General features: G+C 48.7%; 1 protein-coding gene across 2 annotated transcripts in view; it reads right to left on the reverse strand.

Annotated features, from left to right (window-relative positions):
- mapre2 (microtubule-associated protein, RP/EB family, member 2) overlaps positions 1-17,281 on the reverse strand; it is a 153,093-nt gene that overhangs the window by 23,430 nt on the left and 112,382 nt on the right. For both annotated transcript variants that reach the window (XM_072467812.1, XM_072467813.1), the window contains exon 3: positions 14,515-14,660. In XM_072467812.1, coding sequence (XP_072323913.1) covers positions 14,515-14,660 — 146 coding nt within the window. The remainder of the gene's footprint in view (positions 1-14,514; positions 14,661-17,281) is intronic.

The raw sequence follows: 17,281 nt of genomic DNA on the forward strand, positions 1-17,281 counted from the left end.
TTCAATGGACCAGCTAAAAGATCTCGGGTTTTTACACACCTCAGATCTCGGGTTTTTACGCAACTCCGCATGAAGGACCAGGTTAGGCTAAGGAAGGGGTGGGTGGTCAGGTTTTCCACTCAAGAGTTTGATTCAATGTAGTGGGGAGTGGCAATTTTGATGAGTCAGAGTTTGTGAGCACGAAGGAAGTGAAGGACCCGGGTTGGAGATATGTGATCGTGAGTGGGGTATTAGAAGGGACGCCAGTGGTGTTGCTGAATGTGTAAGCACCGAATTGGGATGATGTAGATTTTAAGACGGGGTTGCTGGCAACAATTCCGGATTTGGCCATGCACCAGTTGATTATGGGAGGAGATTTTAACTCTGTCCTAGAGCTGAGCCCCAGGTCAATGGGTAAGATACGAATAGCAAAGTGGGTTTATGGAAAAGATGGGTATGGTGTACCCATGGCACTTCAAGAACCCAGGGGGAAGGGAGTATTCCTTTTTTTCCACATGTTTACAGGGTATATTCCAGAAATGACTTTTTTGTGGTGAGCCGGGAGATTTTGGTTGGGGTGGAGGAGGCAGAGTATGCGGGGATAGTAATCTCGGACCCTGCGCCCCATTGGCTGGAGATTCGGCTTAGATCGGGTCGGGAGCAGGGGCGGAGGCTCAATCGATTAGTGGTTGTTGGCAGAGAGAGGGTTTTGTGACAAAGTACGGGGCTGTGATTAAAGATTATGTAGAACTGAACCAAGATGGGCAAGTGTCGGCAGCCACAATCTGGGAAGCGTTAAAAGCGGTGGTCCAAGGGGAGATTATCTTGTTCCAAGGCTCATGCAGATACGAAAAGCAGGGAGGAATATGAGCGGCTAATGAACAACACAGGGGATACTTAAAGGTAGGGCAAGAGGAGGGCAGTCCAAATATGGGGAGAAGGAGAGTTGAATGCAAGAGATCAGCTACGGAGGCAGGCTGCGTCCAGGGAAATATTGAAGATACGGACTAGGAAGATAAATGAGGCATTTAGGGATTATTATAAGGAGTTGTACAGGGCAGACCTGGGGAGTTAAGAGGGGGACATGGAACAGCTCTTAGATGAATTGGAGTTACCACAGCTGGAGGAAGAGAAGAGGCAGGTGCTCGAAGAGCCCCTGGGGCTGAGGGATGTGTTGGACAGTATAAGGGTATGAAGTCGGGGAAGGATCCAGGGCCTGATGGCTAACCGGCGGAATTTTATAAGGAGTTCGCGACGGACCTGGACCACATCTTTTGGGGGCGTTTAACAAGGCGTTGGAGAAGGGGGAGCTTCCGGGGACAATGACGCAGGCAACAATCATGCTAATTCCAAAAAAGGGGAAGGACCTATTGGAATGTGGGTCGTATAGCCCATAATCGCTGTTAAATACAGATGTGAAAGTGCTAGCTAAGTTAGTGGCAGGAAGGGTGGAAGGTTGTGTCCCAGGGGTGGTTGCAGAGGAGAAAAAAGGCATTGTAAAGGGCTGGCACCTCTCTAGCAAACAAAGGAGGCTGTTAATTGTGATAATGGGGCAGCACGGTGGCGCAGTGGGTTAGCCCTGCTGCCTCACGCTGCTGAGGTCCCAGGTTCGATCCTGGGTCTGGGTCACTGTCCATGTGGAGTTTGCACATTCTCCCTGTGTTTGCGTGGGTTTCGCCCTCACAACCCAAAGATGTGCAGGGTAGGGGAATTGACCACGCTAAATTGTCCCTTAATTGGAAAAAATGAATTGGGTACTCGAAAAATTTTTTTAAAAATTGTGATTATGACCCCGTCGGGAGCCCAGGTACCGGAGGTAGTAGTGTCCATGGATGCGGAGAAGGCATTCGACCGTTTGAGGTAGTGGGAAGATTTGGGTTTGGCCCAAAGTTTGGGGCATGGTGCACCTGTTATATGTGGCACCGAGGGAGAGTGCGCGGACCAGTGACATGGGTTCACGGAACTTCAAATTACACAGAACGAGGCAGGGGAGCTTGCTGTTACCGCTGCTGTTTACGCTGGCTATAGAGCCTCTAGTAATGGCTCTTAGGGGGTGGCAGAGTGGCAAAGGATTATGAGGGGACGAAGGGAGCATCGGGTGTCGCTCCCTGTTGACGATCTACTGTTGTATGTTTCAGACCCGCATGAATCACCCTGTCCTGAATCCCACGTGCCGGAAGCAGCGGGAATTCCCTCACCTGACGCCTCACAAACGCCCTCACTTGCATGTACCTGAAAGCGTTTCCCGGGGGTAGCCCAAACTTCTCCTCCAGCGCCCCTCGGCTCGCAAACGTCCCATCGATGAACATTCTTCTAATCCCTACCCAATGTCAGCTCCGAAACCCCCCATCCATCCTTCCCGGGACAAACCGATGATTCTCCCGAATCGGGGACCAAACCGAGGCTCCCACCTCGCCCCTTTGTCACCTCCACTGCCCCCAGATCTTCAGCGTCACCACCATCACTGGACTCGTGCTGTATCTTGTCGGTGAGAGCGGCTGCGGTGCCGTCACCAGCGCCCTCAGGCTCATGCCCACACAGGACACCATCACTAGCCTCTTCCACGCCGCTCCCTCTCCCTCCATTACCCACTGACGGATCATCGCCACATTGGCTGCCCAATAATAGCCACACAAATTCGGCAGCGCCAGCCCCCCACCCCCCTGTCCCTGCTATGCTCCAGAAACACCCTCTTCACCCTCGGGGTCTTATTCGCCCACACAAATCCCATGATGCTCCAGCTTACCCGTTTGAAAAAGGCCTTGGGGATCATAATGGGAAGGCACTGGAACACAAAGAGAAACCTTGGGAGGACCGTCATTTTGAGCGACTGCACCCTACCCACCAGTGAGAGTGGCAGCATATCCCATCTTTTAAAATCCTCCTCCATCTGCTCCACCAACTGCTTCAAATTGAGCTTGTGCAGGGCCCTCCAACTCCTAGCTATTTGGATCCCTAGGTACCGGAAGCTCCTTTCTGCCCTCTTCAGCGGTAGCTCGTCTATCCCCCTTCCCTGGTCCCCTGAATGCACCACAAAGAGCTCACTCTTCCCTACGTTGGGTTTATACCCCGAAAAGTCCCCAAAGTCCCTAAGGATCAGCATGACCTCCGCCATCCCCTCCACTGGATCCGCCACATACAACAACAGGTCGTCGGCATACAACGATACCTGGTGTTCCTCTCCCCCCCCGGACCAGTCCCCTCCATTTCCTGGACTCCCTCAGTGCCCTGGCCAGCGGCTCAATTGCCAGTGCAAACAACAAGGGGGATAAGGGGCACCCCTACCTCGTCCCCCGGTACAGCCGAAAGTACTCCGACCTCCGCCGGTTCATAGCCACACTCGCCACTGGGGTTCTATATAGCAGCCTGACCCAACTGATGAACCCCTCCCCGAACCCAAACCTCCACAACACTTCCCAAAGATACTCCCACTCCACCCGATCAAAGACCTTCTCCGCGTCCATAGCTGCCATTACCTCCGCTTCCCCCTCCACCGAGGGCATCATAATCACATTGAGGAGCCTCCGCACATTTGTGTTTAGCTGCCTACCCTTCACAAATACCGTCTGGTCCTCATGAATCATCCCCGGGACACAGTCCTCAATTCTCGTAGCCAGCACCTTCGCCAGCAACCTAGCATCAACATCCAGCAGAGGGCAGTAGAGCGGAGTTGCTGATTGGCCGTTGCAGGGGAAATTTGCATACGCCCGTGTGCTCACCCTAACTTGGAGGTGTACCTGAACAAGAGACCCTAGCTGTTCAAGTGAAGACAAGCATCCAGCAGAGGGCGGTAGAGCGGAGCTGCTGATTGGCCGTTGCAGGGGAAATTTGCATACGTCCGTATGCTCACCCTAACTTGGAGGTGGTTTGTGGAGGAGCTCGTCAAGTGACACTTAAACCCGAAACACTTCTTCAGTGTTTCCCTCCCTACCTCCGCCTCTAACCAAAAAAAAAAAAAAAACGCTGTAAGGATCAAGAGGAAGGCTCGAGGGCAGGTGGAAGTGGAAAGTTGAACCGTGACGTCACAGCCTGCAGGTAAGGGATTGGCTCGTGACTAGTAAGTAGTTTTTATTTTTATTTATTTTCCCTCAGGTGTTATCGTGCGGGGCGCAGAGGTTGCTGAGTGAGTGCTTGCTGAGAAGGGGAGTGAATAACTCCCCTTATTCTTTCTTTCTTTTTTTTTAATCTAGAGGAGATGACAGGGAAGGTAGTGCAATGTTCCTCCTGCAGAATGTCTGAGGTGAGGGACGCCGTCAGTGTCCCTGCTGATTTCATCTGTGGGAAGTGCACCCATCTCCAACTCCTCAGAAACCGCGTTAGGGAACTGGAGCTGGAGTTGGATGAACTTCGGACCATTCGGGAGGCAGTGTTGGTCATAAATAAAAGCTTCAGGGATGTAGTTACTCCGAAGAATAAAGATAGATGGGTGACGGTGAGAGGGGCTGGGAGGGAGCAGTCAGTACAGGGATCCCCTGTGGCCGTTCCCCTTAGTAAAAAGTATACCGCTTTGGATACTGTTGGGGGGGGGGGGGAAGAGAACTACTTACCAGGGTTAAGCCATGGGGTACAGGTCTCTGGCACAGAGTCTGTCCCTGTTGCTCAGAAGGGAAAGGGGGGGGGGAGAGGAGTAGAGCATTAGTCATTGGAGACTCCATAGTTAGGGGGATAGATAGGAGATGCTGTGGGAACGAGAGAGACTCAGGGTTGGTGTGTTGCCTCCCAGGTGCCAGGGTGCGTGATGTCTCGGATCGTGTTTTTGTGATCCTTAAGGGGGAGGGGGAGCAGCCCCAAGTCGTGGTCCACATAGGTACCAACGACATAGGTAGGAAAAGGGATGGGGATGTCAGGCAGGAATTCAGGGAGCTAGGGTGGAATCTTGGACAGAGTTATTATCTTTGGGTTGTTATCCGTGATAGCGAGATGAGAAATAGGGAGAAGAGAGGAGTTGAACACGTGGCTACAGGGATGGTGCAGGAGGGAGGGTTTCAGATTTCTGGATAATTGTGGCTCATTCTGGAGTCGGTGGGACCTCTACAAACGGGATGGTCTGCACCTGGACCAGAGGGGTACCAATATTCTGGGGGGGAAATTTGCTAATGCTTTTCGGGAGGGTTTAAACTAGTTCAGCAGGGGCTTGGGAACCTGAATTGTAGCTCCAGTATACAGGAGGTTGAGAGTAGTGAGGTCGTGAGTAGGGTTTCAAAGTTGCAGGAGTGTACCGGCAGGCAGGAAGGTGGTTTAAAGTGTGTCTTCTTCAATGCCAGGAGCATCCGGAATAAGGTGGGTGAACTTGCGGCATGGGTTGGTGCCTGGGACTTCGATGTTGTGGCCATTTCGGAGACATGGATAGAGCAGGCACAGGAGTGGTTGTTGCAGGTGCCCGGATTTAGATATTTCAGTAAGCTCAGGGAAGGTGGTAAAAGAGGGGGAGGGGTGGCATGGTTAGTCAAGGACAGTATTACGGTGGCAGATAGGACGTTTGATGAGGACTCGTCTGCTGAGGTAGTATGGGCTGAGGTTAGAAACAGGAAAGGAGAGGTCACCCTGTTAGGGGTTTTCTATAGGCCTCCGAAAAGTTCCAGAGATGTAGAGGAGAGGATTGCAAAGATGATTCTGGATAGGAGCGAAAGCAACAGGGTAGTTGTTATAGGGGACTTTAACTTTCCAAATATTGACTGGAAACACTATAGTTTGAGTACATTAGATGGGTCCATTTTTGTCCAATGTGTGCAGGAGGGTTTCCTGACACAGTATGTAGATAGGCCAACGAGAGGCGAGGCCATATTGGATTTGGTACTGGGTAATGAACCAGGACAGGTGATAGATTTGGAGGTAGGTGAGCACTACCTCCAAATTGGTGATAGTGACCACAATTCGATTAAGTTTACTTTAGTGATGGAAAGGGATAGGTATATACCGCAGGGCAAGAGTTATATCTGGGGCAAAGGCAATTATGATGCGATGAGGCAAGACTTAGGATGCATCAGATGGAGAGGTAAACTGCAGGGGATGGGCACAATTGAAATGTGGAGCTTGTTCAAGGAACAGCTACTGCGTGTCCTTGATAAGTATGTACCTGTCAGGCAGGGAGGAAGTGGTCGAGCAAGAGAACCGTGGTTTACTAAAGCAGTCGAAACACTTGTCAAGAGGAAGGAGGAGGCTTATGTAAAGATGAGACATGAAGGTTCAGTTAGGGCGCTCGAGAGTTACAAGTTAGCTAGGAAGGACCTAAAGAGGGAGCTAAGAAGAGCCAGGAGGGGACTTGAGAAGTCTTTGGCAGGTAGGATCAAGGATAACCCTAAAGCTTTCTATAGATATGTCAGGAATAAAAGAATGACTAGGGTAAGAGTAGGGCCAGTCAAGGACAGTAGTGGGAAGTTGTGCTTGGAGTCCGAGGCGATAGGAGAGGTGCTAAAAAATATTTTTCAATCCGTATTCACACAGGTCCACGTATTTCCTGTAGAATTCAACCGGGAACCCATCCGGCCCCGGGGCCTTCCCCGCCTGAATGCTCCCCTATCCTTTAGCCAGCTCCTCCAGCCCAATCGGCGCCCCAAACCAGCCACCTCCTCCTCCTCCACCCTCGGGAACCTCAGCTGATCTAGGAATCGTTGCATCCCCTCCTCCCCCGCTGGGGGCTCTGACCTGCACAGATCCCCATAGAAGTCCCTAAATACCTTGTTTATTCTCACCGCACTCCGCACCGTATTCCCCCTATATCCTTAACTCCACCAATCTCCCTCGCTGACTCCCCCTTACGAAGCTGATGTGCTCCGACTCGCCTTCTCCCTATACTCATACATCGCCCCCTGCGCTTTCCTCCACTGTGCCTCTGCTTTCCCCATGGTCAACAGGTCGAATTCCGTCTGGAGGTTCCGTCGCTCCCTAAGTAGCCCCTCCTTGGGGGCCTCTGCATACCTCCTGTCTACCCTTAGAATCTCCCCAACCAACCTCTCCCTCCTCTCTCTCTTCTCCCTGTGGGCCCTAATGGAGATTAGCTCTCCCCTGACCACCGCCCTCAACGCCTCCCAGACTACCCCCACCTGCACTTCCCCGTTGTCGTTGGCCTCCAAATATCTTTGAATACACCCCCGCACACCCTCTCATCCGCCAACAGTCTCACATCGAGGCGCCACAGCGGCGCTGGTCCCTCTCCTCCCCCAACTCCAGCTCCACCCAATGCGGGGCGTGGTCCGAGATGGCTTTGGCCGAATATTCCGTTCCTTCCACTTTCGGGATTAGCGCCCTATTCAAAATGAAAAAAATCTATCCAGGAGTAGGCTCTGTGGACGTGGGAAAAGAAGGAAAATTCCCTGGCCAGCGGCCTGGCAAACCTCCATGGATCCACTCCCCCCATCTGGTCCATAAACCCCCTGAGTATCTTGGCCGCAGCCGGCCTCTTACCCGTCCTGGACCTAGAACGGTCCAGTGCTGGGTCCAGCACCGTGTTGAAGTCCTCCCCCTCCCCATTATCAAGCTTCCTACCTCCAGATCCGGAATCCGACCCAGCATGCGTTTCATAAATCCGGCATCATCCCAATTCGGGGCATATACGTTCACCAGTACCACCCGCACCCCCGGCAACCTACCACTCACCATCACATATCGACCTCCATTATCCACTACAATATTCAGTGCCTCGAACGACACCCGCTTCCCCACCAGTATTGCAACCCCTCTGTTCTTCACATCCAGCCCTGAATGAAAGACCTGCCCTACCCATCCCTTTCTCAGCCTAACCTGATCTGCCACCTTCAGATGTGTCTCCTGGAGCATAACCACGTCTGCCTTCAGTCCTAAGTGCGTGAACACCCAGGCCCTCTTGACCGGCCCGTTCAGGCCCCTCACATTCCAAGTTATCAGTCGGATCGGTAGCTACTCGCGCCCCCCCCCCCCACCCCGCTAGATCCTCATTTAGCCATTTTGCTCCCCCCATGGCACTCCCGTAAGTCAGCTGACTCCTGCTGACCCCGGCCTCTCCCGCCATTCCATCGACCCCCACAGTGAGAGAATCCCCCCACCCCTTGGCCGTCAGTGTGCACTCTTCTCCAGCACGCCCTTCCCCCCCGGCCCCGGCCCCAACCTTCCCTAACACGGGAAAAAGCCCGTGCTTTCCTGAGCCGGCCCCACCCCCTCTGGCGCAGCTCCTTTTTGCGGCCTTACCCCAACTCCTCATCCCCGGGCCTCCACCCCCCCTCTTCCTCTGTGGGGCTCTGCCCCTCCAACACCGACTCCCACAGCCCCCACATCAAATCCATTCACCCATCCCCACCCAGCACTCAAACAAAAAGAACATTCCCCAAACACGGTAAACACAGTAAACATCCCCCCACGACAAACCCTCAATTTGAGTCCAACTTTTCAGTCTGTATAAAGTTCCATGCCTCATCAGGCATTTCAAAATAGTGGTGCCGATCTTGGAACGTGACCCACAATCGCGCTGGCTGCAGCATCCCGAACTTCACCCCCTTCTGATGGAGCACCGCCTTAGCCTGGTTGAAGCCAGCCCTCTTCTTAGCCACCTCCGCACTCCAGTCCTGATAAATTCGGTTCTCCGTGTTCTCCCATCTGCTGCTCCGTTCTTTTTTGGCCCATCAGGACACACTCTCTGTCCATAAAGCGGTGGAACCTCACCACTACAGCCCTTGGCGGCTCGTTAGCTTTGGGTCTCCTTGCCAGGACCCGATGAGCCCCATCCAGCTCCAGGGGCCTCTGGAAAGCTCCCGCGCCCATCAGCGAATTGAGCATCGTGCTCATATATGCCCCGGCATCGGGCCCCTCCACTCCTTCAGGGAGACCCAGAATCCGAAGATTCTTCCTCCTCGACCTATTCTCCAGGTCCTCAAATTTTTCCGCCCACCTCTTGTGCAGCGCCTCGTGCACCTCCACCTTCACCGCCAGTTCTCCGAAGCTTTTTGCCGCACCTCCCGGATCGCTGCCCCTTGGGCCTTCTGGGTCTCCACAAGTTTCTCAATCACCGCCTTCATTGGCGCCAGCATTTCGGTCTTCAGCACCTCAAAGCAGCGTTTAAGAAACTCCTGCTGCTCCTGCGACCACTGCGCCCACGCTGCTTGGTCTCCACCCGCCGCCATCTTGCTTTTCCTCCCTCGCACCTTTCGCTGCACCAGGATCACTTTTTTAGCCGCTCCACTCCTGGTCCAATCCATATAATGTCGGGGGGACCTTGCTGTCACCTTCCCACAGTGGAAGCCGACGAACAATTGCCATTGGGGCCCCACTGAAGAGCCCAAAAGTCCATTCTCGGCGGGAGCTGCCGAACGTGCGACCTACCTAGGCATAGCCGCAAACGGAAGTCCAAATGTAGGGAAAAGTTAAGTGATCCCGGAGAATGAGTTGGGTCGTCGAGCCAATCTAGGGGGGGATGCCATTTAAGGCGGCTAGAGGCAGGTTCAGCTACTTGGGGATTCAGGTAGCAAGGGAATGGGCGATGCTTCACAAGTGGAATTTAACAAAGCTGGTGGAGGAGGCTAGGGAGGATCTCAAGAAGTGGGACACACTGCAATTGACTTTGGCGGGGAAGGTCCAAGTGGTGAAGATGAACATTTAGCCGAGGTTCCTGTTCATTTTCCAGGCATTCCCAATCTTTGTACCGAAGGCCTTCTTTCGGAATCTGGACACAATAATTTTAGACTTTGTATGGGCGGGGAAGGTGCCAAGGGTTAAGAGGATCCTGTAACAGAGGCAGAGGCAGCAGGGAGTATTGGCGTTGCCGAGCCTGCTTCATTACTATTGGGCTGCGAATATGGGGAAGGTGAAGCAATGGTGGGAAGGAGAGGGGGTAGAATGATGGAGGAAGAACCCTGCAAGGGGTCCAGCTTAAGGGCTACGGTGACGACAGCATTGCCAATGGCGCTGAGCAGATACTCAGGGAGCCCTGTGGTGCAGTCCACGGTGAAGATCTGAAACAGCTAAGATGCCATTTCGGATAGAGGGGATGTCGGTGTTAATGCCGTTGTGTGAAAGTCACGGGTTTGGGCCGGGGGGGGGGGGGGTGGGAAGATGGATGGCATGTATAGGAAGTGGAGAGAAGTAGGGCTGATTAAGGTGAGGGATTTGTATCTGGAAGAAGGATTTGCCAGTATAGAGGAACTGAAGGAGGGGGTAGAGCTCCTGAGAGGAACGGAGTTTAGGTACCTGCAGGTAAGGGACTTCGCGAGAAAGGTTTGGAAAGAGTTCCCCAGGTTGCCGAGGTACACTCTGCTGGAGCGACTGTTGCTTCCAGATGTGGACTGGGATGGTAAGATCGGAGACATATACAGGTGGCTGGGAGAACAGGGAGGTGAGCGGGTGGTGAATACTAAGGAGAAATGGGAAGGAGAGCTGGGAGGGGAGATAAACTGGGGAGTATGGAGTGAGGCACTACGAAGAGTAAATGTGACCTCCCCGTGTGCAAGGATGAGCCTGATACAGTTCAAGGTCGTACACAGGGTACATATGGCTCAGGCAAGAATGAGTGGGTTTTTTCAGGGGGTGGCATATGAATGTGAGCGGGGACCAGCGAATCACGCATATATGTCCTGGGGCTGCGAAAAGGTGGAGAGATTCTGGGTGGGAGTGTTTGCGGCGCTAGCAAGGATAGTGGGGAGTTGGTTAGGCCGCACCCTTTGGTGGCGATATTTGGGGTATCGGAGAAGCTGTAGCTGATGGAGGGGAGGAGGGCCAATGTTATGACCTTCGCCTCTCAGATTGCCCGGCGACAAATCTTATTGAAGTGGCGGTCAGCAACGCCACCGGGGCAACCGGCCTGGCTGGGGGACTTCAATGACTTTCTTTGGCTGGAAAATATCAAACACGAGTTCAGGGGATGAGCAGAGGGTTTTGAGGCGAGGTTCATGACAATGTTTGAGAAGTTGTTCGTCGTTTGTGGGGGGGGGGGGGATGAAAGAGGGGAAAAGATTTTACCAAATGTATACTTGTTTGGTGGGAAGCTTGTTTCCAGAATTGCTTACGTGTTGTAACTTTTTATATAAGTTTGTAATAAAAAATATTTTTTTTTTTAAAAGAACTTTCTATCACATTTACTGTGTCAATTAGGCAGCCAATCCAAACACAACCTGCTATCACTGAGCATGTTCAGTTAAAATAGAATTAGTGATGACATACAAAATTACTGCCTTCAAAAGGATCTAGAATTTGATCAGCACAAGCTCAAACTAAAGATTAAAGGAAATATTACAGAGGATGACCTAGAGGGGTCAAGGACAGTATTGATTTGGTTAAAGTTCAGAAAGAATTCAAGAACCATTACAGCATTAGAGGACTGCAATTCTACAGGCATTTTACATGCCACCAACCAGTGGGAAGGATATGGGGAAGACATTTGGAAGGAAATTGAAGAGTGGTTCAAGAATGACAAGAGTAGTTATAACAAGGGACTTTAATTATCATAGTTTAAACCGGGAAGGGGCAAAGAGCTTATGAAGTACATTCAAGAGAATTTTCCATCGCTATGTTTTTGATCCAATGATCTGGTTCTGGAGAATGAGGTGGGTCAAGTGGATCAAGTGTCAGTGTGGGACCATTAATAATCTTCGTATCATAAGGTCTATAGGGAGGCAATGGAAACGTGCAATCCTGGGTAAAAATAATTAAATTGGAATCGAAATTGGCCCAGCGAACACTCCGACAGAGACCTTGAGCGAATTAACCACCACAGGCAGTGATGGCTTGTTTCTACAATTACCAAATGAAGGAACGGGTTCTGAAATGGGCCAAAGAAAACCAGGTATGAGGTGGAAAGGAAGTTGCATCCGAATTTATCGATGTCGGGGCAGAGTTGGCAAAGAGGCGGGCGGCCTTTAATAGGGTGAGATTGGCGCTGTATAAAAGTAGAGTGTTTTGGTGTGACCTTCTACATCAATGGCTCCAAAGTAGAGATGGTCGATAAGTTCCTGGGGGTCACCATCACCAACAGTCTGTCCTGGTCCACTCACGTTGATGCAACAGTCAAGAAAGCCCAACAGTGTCTCTACTTCCTATGGAAGCTAAAGAAATTTGGCATGTCTGCATCGACTCTCACTAACTTCTACAGATGTGCCACAGAGAGCATTCTATCCTACTGCATTACAGCTTGGTATGGCAACTGCTCGGCCCAAAATCGCAAGAAACTGCAGAGTGTGGTGAACTCAGCCCAACGCATCACACAAGCTTGCTAGCATCCCATTGATTCTGTATACACCTCCCACTGCCTCAGAAAGGCAGACAGCATTGTCAGAGACCGCTCACACCCAGGCTTTGCCCTCTTCCAGACCATTCCATCTGGCAGAAGATACAGAAGCCTGAAGACCTGCACATCCAGACAGAGGAACAGCTTCTTCCCCACAGCTACCAGACTCCTCAACGACTCTCCCTTGGACTGATCTGTTCCCTATAAGAACACTATTCACGATATCCTATGCTGCTCTTGTTTGGCCCTTGTTTCGCATTGTAACCAATCACTATTTGTTGATGTACCATTGTCAATGTCGATTATTCTTTTGTCTACTATGTACGTACTGTATAGGTTCCCTTGGCCGCAGAAAAATACTTTTCACTGTACTTCGGTACATGTGACAATAAATATCAGTCAATCAATAACTCAAAGGATCATTTTATCCAAGACAGCGGAGGTGGCGGAGGAATTTGTCAAAGAGCAAGGACTTGGACTGAATTGAGGGGATTTGAATGGGACTTTGATGGTAATGGATAGGAAGGGATTGTTTGGGGATGTTTCTATATTTTTGTACACATATTTGATTAACTGGGATTTATTGTTCTATATTGGAGTGTATATGTTGTTGGGTGGAGTGATATAGAACACAGAACATTACAGCGCAGTACAGGCCCTTCGGCCCTCGATGTTGCGCCGACCTGTGAAACCACTCTAAAACCCATCTACACTATTCCGTTATCGTCCATATGTCTATCCAATGACCATTTGAATGCCCTTAGTGTTGGCGAGTCCACTACTGTTGCAGGCAGGGCATTCCATGCCCTTACTACTCTCTGAGTAAAGAACCTACCTCTGACATCTGTCTTATATCCATCTCCCCTCAATTTAAAGGTATGTCCCCTCGTGCTAGACATCACCATCCGAGGAAAAAGGCTCTCACTGTCCACCCTATCCAATCCTCTGATCATCTTGTATGCCTCAATTAAGTCACCTCTTAACCTTCTTCTCTCTAACGAAAACAGCCTCAAGTCCCTCAGCATGTCATACTGGCTCAAATTTCACAGACACTAAATGGGAACAAATCCCAACTGAACAAACAGAAAATACCAACCAGCAAAACACAGGTAGGAATAAAAAGCACCAATCATGAAGTACAAAAGATCAGAAACAGTAGAGTCAGCCCAATTTAGTCAACTGGCAGCAGGATGCCAATGAGGATAATAAATCAGCTACTTAAAAGTAAATTATCCAAGCCCACTGGAATTTAATGGCGGGTCAGGGATTTAACAGGGCTCGAAGAGTCGTGAATGACTCCTGAAGGCTGCCCAGCAAACTCTGTTGGGTATGCCCGTGCCCCCATATTGGGGAGGTCCCTCATTGATGGCCACAGTGCCCGACTGAGGCACCCCGGTATCGTGACGGGACGGCGCCACAGAAAGTCACCCTCTTCCTTTGCCTCCCCAGGACCCCTCCCAATATCGCTGTTGATTTCCTACCTGCAATCCCCATCCTGTTCCATTTACCTGTCCCCAGGAATCCAGCCTCAATCCTCTGGGTAGGCCTTGGAGGTTTACTGGCAGCAGCCAGTTCTTGGGGCAGGTTTCTGCCCTCCAGGGGCCTTAATTGTATGAAAGGTCCAACACTGGCCAGCTAAATGCCAAAGTGTAATTAACTGTATTGCGCCTTCCTGTAGAAGCAATAGGGGGCTCCCACCTGATCTTCAACCGGTGGGCAAAACCTGAAACTAAATTTCACCCAATGTAACACAAAGATATAATACAAGAAAATTATTATGCTTCAGAAGATTTCACGACTCATCATTGTAATTTGAAGAAACTAGAAAGTTACACATACTATCATCCCTCAAAAAAATTTGGTTTGAGGGGTTCAGGGATAAGGGAAGCTGGCAGGTCACCCTGCACAGGCAGGAAAGGGAGGGGGGAGGTGGTCACCCTCAAGTGCCCCCTTTCCACATCAGCACTTTGAGGTGGGACTTCGTCCCAAATGAGGAGCATAAGTCCCGTCTTCAGCCAATATAATGCTCCTCAAAGCATTAAGTGGCTGCCTGGGTTCCTGTGATTGGCAGGAATGTAATAAACCCTGAAAATTCTTGCCCATGATTTCCCAGGAACTGGTCCAAAAAAAATTATTTCAACATCACTTACAAATTTCTGCCCAAAATGTAATGTGTAAACCCACCTCCATGAAAACTTCAACATTGCAATGCCTCTTACCCTTCAAACAGTTTAGTTAATGTAACCATTGCAATGCCACTGGATATTTGCTAGAACAATGAAAAATTCAATCCTTCGTCAAGATTGCTACCCAGTAACTACAGCCTGAATAATTTGAAACATACTTACTTTATCAACATTCATTCTCTTAAATGATGCCTGTAGCAGTTTGAAATTGTGTATGTACTCGTGTTCCAATTTAGCCTGGAATTTTACTTTCTTCAAACTTATACAGCCAGAGAATAACATATCCATGAACTGGCAGTATGCCGCACCTGAAAGATGATGATAAAAATAAATTTGCGTCATGGTACCGTTTAAAACATTTGTCAGAGAATAGGCTAACGACCACACACATTAATTATCCGAATAATTTTCAGCTATACTTGAGGTGATAAACCATATAAATTCCTCAAGAAGTTATTTGGGGGGGGGGGGGGGGGGGGGGGGGGGAGAAACAAGATGTAAGAAGTTGCAATGTTAAGAATTTTAAAGATAACCTACAGTTCTCAGGCTTAAGAGAATTGTTTTTCCCCCATATCAATCTATATCACTTACCTCACTCGGCTCATTCAACATTCATTAGTATATTGTAGTTATTTTAGTTTAACTAATTGCACTTATCACAGATTTACGCAAAAAGTATTAGTTTCAAGTTTTAGTCACAGAACACAATGGACGAAAACAAATCCCATGCATTTAAAATGCAATTTATAGGTTACATTAGTAGTGTGTGAAAAACTAAAATCTCTTTGCAGGGTTAGTTGCAATATTTAAGTCAGTTTCTTGTTGCAGTTACTTCTTTTTGGTCAAAGAAGTTTCACAAAGAAGAACCAACTGTGAAGGACAAACAGATTGCACCCAAAAAGGTACAAAAGTCAGAAGATTACCAAAAAGCTAGTCAAAGTATGAAAGATACTCGCTTAATTAGGAGTTTAACTTGCACCACTGGACTGGAACTGAAATAGAAAAATGAGTTATTTTTCAGCTTTTAGTGGAGCTGATGAAGATCCCTTTCTAGCATGGCTGAAAACAAAAGTGGCATTAAACAATAAAAACACACTGCAATTTGAAATGATGGTCTCCTTGGTGTAGAAATGTTTACTGAGCACTCCAACATCTGATAAAAACGAAAACATGAAAAAGTGGACATGCAATTATACATTTGACTAGCACTGATGCACAAATTATACATTCTTTTAATTTCAATGACAAACATACTGTAGATTCATCCTATCAGAGCGTACTAAAAATATTTCTGGGAATAAATCTACACTGGTGCATTTCTACATGATCAGTTGAAGCTAATTTCATACACATTATTAATTGTCTTCTAATATTTCTATTTTGAATAACCATACTAGTAGTTGGTGAACAGGATCAAGAGTATTGATTTAAAATGCCCAGGAGTTTTCAATAAATTAGGTTATTGGGATAGAATCGGAGATAACATGGTTCTATCACTAACTCCCCATTCGTTCAAGAATGCATCTATTACCAGTTTCAAATAAATATGTGCAAGAGTATTCCAAAGAAGAGAGTTGGTCTATTTTCATTGGCTAGTACAAAGGGAACTATTGTTGTAGAAATTGTAGAAATGAAAAGTCAACCCGGAGATGACAAAAATGGCTTTTGACATCACAACTTTCACTACTAAGCTATAAGAGTATGAAGCAGCCTTGAAGATACTGTGCAGCTCTTGGGATGCTGGAAACACTAAACTCAGGTATGCATGATGTGAAAGTAGGCATCTTCGAGAAGTTTATTGTAGCTAGCCAGTGGTCAAAGTGCCTGAATAACGGAATTAAGATATTCAAGGGACACCTGTAATAGTTACAACTTGAAAACTATTGAAACATATTCAAGCATGGCAGTAGACAATGGACCAGGCCAATACATTGAGCACACCTCAATGTAGCCTGCTACTGGATTGAGGATTTTTATAACCTGATAAAAATTAGTCCAATGCATACGATAACATATGATCCTGATTTGCACTGACCCTTGTGAAAAGACACGCTTGCTTGGAGTACAGTTATTTGTATTGTATTGAGCAGAATAGGATTTTTCATGGACAAGACTCTTCCTGTGTTCATCGATGGGCCGAATGGCCTTCTTTTGCTTCATAGAACTGTATGTTCTATGTTCTAAAAAACACTTGAAAAGTGAAAATTAAGTCAAAAAGTAGCATGTCGCAAATCACCCAAAGTGCAATGAATGCAGCAGGTTCTCTCTATTCAGTAGGTTATTTGAACCTTTGTGAACTCCCTTGGTCGTGATCTGGAAATAATGGTAGGATGAAGAGTGGGGATCCGGAGATCTTTCAAAACTGAAACTTGCAAGCTCCAGTCCATCTTTGCATTGCTATTTGATGGCTGCAATGCCAATAGTCATGCTATTAAAGATGCCAAGGTTTGACCTCATCCTTCCACTGTTTCTTGGCGAAAAACAAAGTGTGACGTCAAAGGAAAACGGTAAGTTCATTAGCTGTTAAGTAACTGCTAATTTACATTACCTATTTTAATTTACTTTCAGTTAAAGGGTGAAAAGGAGACTAAAACCAGCTGGAAATTTAAATTTAAAAATCAAATTAAAAACTAATTAAATTAAATGGTTGGGCAAGGCCAGACAATGGGTTGTGCCTGCATGATGTGGGAGCTAGTGGACCCCATTGTCGTTCCTAGTAAACACATCTGTAGCAAGTATTAGTTGCTTGTGCAATCTCGGCTCAGCGTTGAGGAGCTGGAATCGGAGCTTCAGATGCTGCAACACATCAGGGAGTAGGAGACCTACCTGGACGCTGTGTTGCAGGAGGCAGTCACGCCCCTTAGATTAACTACCTTGAAGAAGTTGGCCAGTGACCAGGGACAGGAGGGTGTGACTATGAGTGACATTT

Source organism: Scyliorhinus torazame, chromosome 11 (genome assembly GCF_047496885.1).
Source record: "Scyliorhinus torazame isolate Kashiwa2021f chromosome 11, sScyTor2.1, whole genome shotgun sequence".
NCBI classification, from domain to species: domain Eukaryota; kingdom Metazoa; phylum Chordata; class Chondrichthyes; order Carcharhiniformes; family Scyliorhinidae; genus Scyliorhinus; species Scyliorhinus torazame.